At 38.6% G+C, this 6,000-nt stretch overlaps 1 protein-coding gene across 1 annotated transcript in view; it reads right to left on the bottom strand.

Moving 5' to 3' along the window:
• Positions 1-6,000, bottom strand: part of ap1m3 (adaptor related protein complex 1 subunit mu 3) — a 32,542-nt gene that overhangs the window by 19,938 nt on the left and 6,604 nt on the right. The window contains exons 2-4 of the mRNA XM_046050499.1: positions 3,415-3,571; positions 2,670-2,737; positions 2,091-2,221 (exon numbers count right to left, since the gene is read on the bottom strand). Of these exons, the coding sequence (XP_045906455.1) occupies positions 2,091-2,221; positions 2,670-2,737; positions 3,415-3,571 (356 nt within the window). The remainder of the gene's footprint in view (positions 1-2,090; positions 2,222-2,669; positions 2,738-3,414; positions 3,572-6,000) is intronic.

The following is a 6,000-nucleotide window of genomic DNA, read 5'->3' as shown; positions in this document are numbered from 1 at the left end:
TAACTGTTGATTCTGGTTTCTTCATTTTAAACCTGCAATGACTGAATGAATTTTGGCCATCTGTTTGCTGCAGGAAAAATGTTAAAAACTTTGACATATTACCTTTTAAACTGGTAGTATTCCTTTTATCAAACAGATGTTTATTTACACATCCAGCAGGTATGGATCAACAGCTGGCCACCTGGTGAATGTAAGTCCAATATTTGCTGTCTTTTAGCTCTGTTGATCTCCTCCTGTGGGAAATATCTCGCTCTTTAGCTGCTAAATGCTCCCTTGTGTTCACCAGCTAGTTAATCCCCTTTCACATAGTTTTTCACATTTCATTTGACACTGTATAAAAATATAAATTATAGAAGCTTTAAACTGAGTTAACTGTTTGAGTAGTGTCATGACTAATGAAGCCAATCAAAGCCTACTGAACAAATACAAAACACAAACACTAACTGTAGGTCTTTTTTTCAGTTCAACTGTACACCCTATCCAATGTCTACAACAAAACATGCTAAATAAAGTTTTAGATTGACTGGCAGATTGAGGCAACATTTTCTCCCTAGTATCCTGGCCTAGTTCCTCCCACCTACAGGGTCTTGAAAGCATGACGACACATGGCAAAATATGGAAGTGCTGAGAGATAAAAGGCTGCGACAAGTGGGCTTGGGGTCGAAGTTGGGTTATTTTGTTCCGTTTTGCCCTGATTCTCCTTAGAAATGCTAATGAAAGGATCTGGAAGCGGGGGTTGGCAGCAAACTGACAGATTAGCATAACAATAGCAATCATATCAAACAAACATACACACCCACACACGCATGAAGGTTCATACGAACACACACACACACACACACACACAAACGCATCCCTGCAGTCTCACTTGCTCAGTCTCTTGCATCCACCCACACACACATACACGCACACGCACACACACACTCACGTTCACACATTTACACTTTCACCAGGTAGTTGGTGTTATAACGTAAGAGAAGAAAAGGTTTTTGTGGTGGTCGGGGCATAAAAAATGTCAGAGAACTGGAACAGCCTGCAGACAGAGACACACAGTGAATGTGTGTCTGTGTGTGTGTGTGTGTGTGTGTGTGTGCACAAGAGAGAAATGAGACTTTGTGTCTCCTTGGAGAAGAGAAGAGCAGGGCTTTTCTGTTGAGAGTCTCGAGTGTGTCCAGCTGAAGGTGTCATTGTGTTTGAGTGCCAATAGGAGCCTGGTAATTATCAACCCTATTCAGACACCGAACACACATACATGTACACACATGCAACCTCGTCTAAGCCTTGGTGCACAGCACACAAATTTAAACATCAATCACATATTACCACAAAAAGCTCAACCACATTTGAGACACGGAAATGGTACACATTGTACCATAGAAATTTCAACGTTTCAAATATAAAGTTCACAATTAATCAGAAGCAAAGCTGACCATGTGCACACAGAATCAACGTTGCTGTGGTACTGTAAAGTGAACACTGCGCCTTTCCCTGGAAACAAATGCCTCTCTCAGGAGCCAAGAGAAGGGAAAACACAAAACAACCTGGTTTACGCAACATGATACTAAACACTTATAGAGCCCAAGAATAGTAGCTGCTTCAGTTCATTTCAATCACAGAATAAGGTGGTACCATTCATTATAGCTTTAGTCACTGGCTGTAATTGTTGAATGAAAAACAACGAAAAAACTAGTGGCACTTTAAACAGGATCACCATGTACTCACATCTCTGCTGGTCACTTACAGTAGGACATACATAGCTGTTATCTCACTGAAAAATGTCCATGTTTTGTTCCCTGATGGACAATACATGTACCACTTGAGTTAATGTGGTTACATTAAAATCAGACTGGAGTGCAGCAATTATGGCCTTTGAGAGTTTAAAACTTTAACCTTACAACTTCAACAGCCTGATTAATGTTCCACTTAAAATGCCAGAACACATTGCCAATGAACACAATTCATCCAAGTTTTGGCAAAAATGTAAATATTGTTATCTTGCTCACGGTGGCACCTTTAGGAAAACCAGTTCTACAGTTACTGCTTCAATTTTAAGTTCTGTCATGATTAGCCATGTCTGACTCATGTCTTACTCTTGGAGGATCTTGCTGTCAGTCGTCTGAGGGAAACCAAAGTCCATCACCTCGTCCATCAGCTCGTACACTGTCACAAAGTTGTCACGAATACTCTCCTCCTCCAGCTCTTTAAAGTACTCCTTAAATACCTACAGACAGAAACAGGCAGATTGACACACCTTATATTATAGTAGGTCTATGATTTACAAGTTCTTTGTCTGTATATTTATCTTTTTTGCATTGTGGGAAAGTGTAAATTCATGCCATCTGCTGGCTGTTTAAGACGCCTGAAGCTCATAGCAAGACCTTTTATTCAAAGCCACAGCATTGAACAGATATATGGATGAGGAAACAGCAAATTAAATAACATGTGTAATAGCACCTCATGTCGTCTGGTCATTTGATAATCAAACCACAGAAAAAGCACTCACTGAAAACACTAACTTTTTATTGGTCTGTATTAAAAATCATATAATCTGCCACCTCAATTAACAACAATTCAATCAAGCAAGATGAGTCGTTAACACGTTTTGAACGTAAGTAGCAAGCAGAAGTTAAAGATTTGGACTGTCAAGAAGTGTCAGGGAAAAGACGCACCTGGACAATTTTATAAAGAAAGGAGTACACCAGCGCAGCGTTGGCATTCTTCTTGGTCATCGCCACCACTGGAAAAATGTCTGTTAAGAAACAAGTGTACATCTACAAGTGACAGGCACGGTATCTTCAGTCAAAACAAACATGCAAATTGTCATCTTTTAGCTACTGTGGGTGGCTGTGAGATGAATGCAATGGCATAAAAAGATAGCAGAATGCATCACACTCGCAAGCAATTGAGAACATGGCCACAGGGAAGTAAAACAGCTCAGTTCTCTAATGCTGTGCACTGGGAATACCACTTACAACTGCAATATCATGCTGAATTAATAATGTGGGAGGAAGTTTGACTGCCTGATCTTATATTAAGAAAGGAGGATATATATATAGTGCATAACACATAATGGTGAATCTGTGTTCACTTTTTAAACTGGCTGTGAAATGAGACCTCAAGTACAGGACTTCCTATGGTACTGGAGGCAGGTTTTATATATTAGATGATCCCCACTGCATTTTTTTATTATATTGATTTTATATTACATTAATTTCTCTGCAGATATGATAATGAATACCCATGACTGATGGGACATTAGGTAAAAGTAAGAATTCCAGTTACTCTGGAAAACTATACTATGAAAAACTGGTGACTTCACAAAGAGCTTCAGACTCAAATTCTGTTTACTACAGTAAAGGCTACAGCAACAGCCACAACGAAGCACATTATTCAGACATGAACTCAAATGGATACAGTAAAGGTTGCTGTGTTTGATCCACAGGAAGTGTGAGGAGCCATGGCTGACCATAGGTGTCATCTCAGCCTCCTCTTCTCTCTTCAGCAGAATGGGCATAAAGTGGTCAATCTCACTCATGTCCATGTTCCCCATGTAATTACGGCAGATTAGCACCTGAATCCATAATGTAAAGAAAACAATAGAGAGACAGAAAACATTATGGAGGCACTACCTAGTCATTAAATATTGATAGCCTTTGACTGAGATATCTAACATGAGCATTCAAGTTTAAAGAAAATGTAACAAACTGTGGTTCCAACTTGAATACCTAATGATAAATGATGAACGGTCGCCAAATCAACAATAAACAGAAGCTTATGCGGACTTTAGCAAGGAACAGGTCTCGATTCTCAGGTTTGAAATTATGGTAAACAAAAAGTGTGCAAACTTCATGACATGCGGTGTACCGGTGCCCTATGTGTCTAAGGCACATACAATGCAATCGCAATATCCCTGGTTCAATTCTGGCCAGGGACGTTTGTTGCATATTTTTCCCCTTCCTGTCAACTATGGAATAAAGGTAAATGCCAAAGAAGGTTATCTTTAAAAAGTTGGAAGACATTAATTAAACCTGAGGTGCCTGTTAAGAAGAAAAATTAAAACTTAAAAATTCACTTAAACTGTAATTTGTAATGGTCAGTCCATTTCAGGAGTTATTTTGTTCAGTGTCTCCAAGCAAACAAAACAGATTCTGATGTTACTAGCAGCATGGCTATATGGATGACAATGTCAATCTGATGGTCGGTCTACCACTTTGGTTTAGACTGAAGTATCTCAACAACTTTTAGCTCAACTGCAATGAAATTTTGTACAGTAGATGAATCCTACTGATTATGGTGATTCCCTGACTTCTCCTTTAGTGCAAACATGAGGTTGACCATTGTAGTTTTGAGTGAAACAACTACTGGATGAATTGCCATTGCATTGTGTCCCTTTATTCACATTACATGAATTGTCATCCCTTTGGAGAAATTTTAACTTCTTCTAGTCTAATGCCAACAAAATGTTTAAATCTGTCCAATACTTTGGTTTATGACTAAGTAGCTGCAAAACGAAAGACATTCCCATCAGCCTCTGATGTACTTGATCTTTAGTGCTAATTAGTACAAATGTTAGCATGCTAACATGCTAAATTACAAGGCTACTAGCATAAGTATATCCAGACTGTAGACACCTGAACAAGACTGATGGGATTTTAAGACCGATACAAATTTTGACATTTGAGTATTTTAAAATTCCATACTCCGATAAATCGGCAGATATTCTGTTTTTACATAACAAACATTTGTTATGTATTAGTTATGAGACCTCACCAAGACAACATGCAATAATGCAGTTTAAAAATAAACTTTTTTACTGTTATAAATAGTACTTTGAACAAAAGTACAACTGAATGCTGTGTTTTGTGGTGGATTTGTAATGTTCCAGTCAAGTTTTTTGCTAACAGTAGGGATGCAGCGAAATTAAAATTCTTGGCCGAAGCCGAAAGTGAATATGATGAAAAACTTTACCGAATACCAAACATTTTTTTACATTTATTATGCCTTTTTTTAACCATTGGACAAATTAAAAAGTCAAAATGGGCTATTTACTCAGTGTTTCCCACAGAATTTGGAGAGACTATGGTGGGTGGGTCTGAGGCCCGAGAGGGTTCGGTAAAGTAAATTACATGTGTCCATTTACTTTTAATGGTTTTATACTTTCTGTGAATGTAATCCAATTAATTTTATTTCCATACTGTATAGACACCTTATTTTAAAACCGTACATTGTCACATGTGTATCCTCTCGCTAAATTCATCAAGTCCAACCCAATTTGATTGAATTTTTTATTTATTTTTTTAACCTGTCCTGCCCGGCAGCCTGTGTGCCAGACAGATTTTACTTTAACAAGAGAGTATTAATATACTCCTTTGTCTGTATTGTTATTTATTGAAATGTATTTGTCACCGGGAGAGACAGGGGACAGACATGGGGACGGGGAACAGAAACACCACATAAACAGACAGTACAGAGAAAGGGCAACACCTGCAAGAGAACGGGGATGGGGGGTGGAGACAACAGGAAATAGTAGAAGGAAACACCAATTGCAGAAAGCAACAAAACCTGCAAGAGAACGGGGAGGGGGACTTGGGGCGGAGAAAAACAAACAAACAAACAAACAAACAAAAACAACGAGACAACCAGCCGAACAGCAGCAATAAACAGCTGACAACAGAGAGAGAAATTAAAACATGAAAAAAAATCAGGCAACATAAATAAACAACACAGCTCCGCCGTGAGAGCTGAAATAACAATTCATTTAAATAAGTAACTGAATGAAAAACATCAGAAATAATTATTCCAGGGAGAACCTTTGTTTGTCTGTATGTCTATATGTGCAACTGTATGTGTCTGAGTGCACAAGCACAGAATGCAACGTGGGTTTGTTTGGGTCAGTGACAACACGGTGGAAGACAACGCTGGGGAGATTTTTCAGTCACTCTGAAGTCTGGTCGTATTTTAGTTTTTATGAGAGTGCTGAAGAAAACTTGATTGAAGAAA

The sequence above is a fragment of the Micropterus dolomieu genome, linkage group LG05, assembly GCF_021292245.1.
Source record: "Micropterus dolomieu isolate WLL.071019.BEF.003 ecotype Adirondacks linkage group LG05, ASM2129224v1, whole genome shotgun sequence".
In the NCBI taxonomy this organism is placed as follows: Eukaryota; Metazoa; Chordata; class Actinopteri; order Centrarchiformes; family Centrarchidae; genus Micropterus; species Micropterus dolomieu.
Note: the sequence above shows the minus strand (reverse complement) of the source record. Positions and strands in the feature narration are given on the sequence as shown.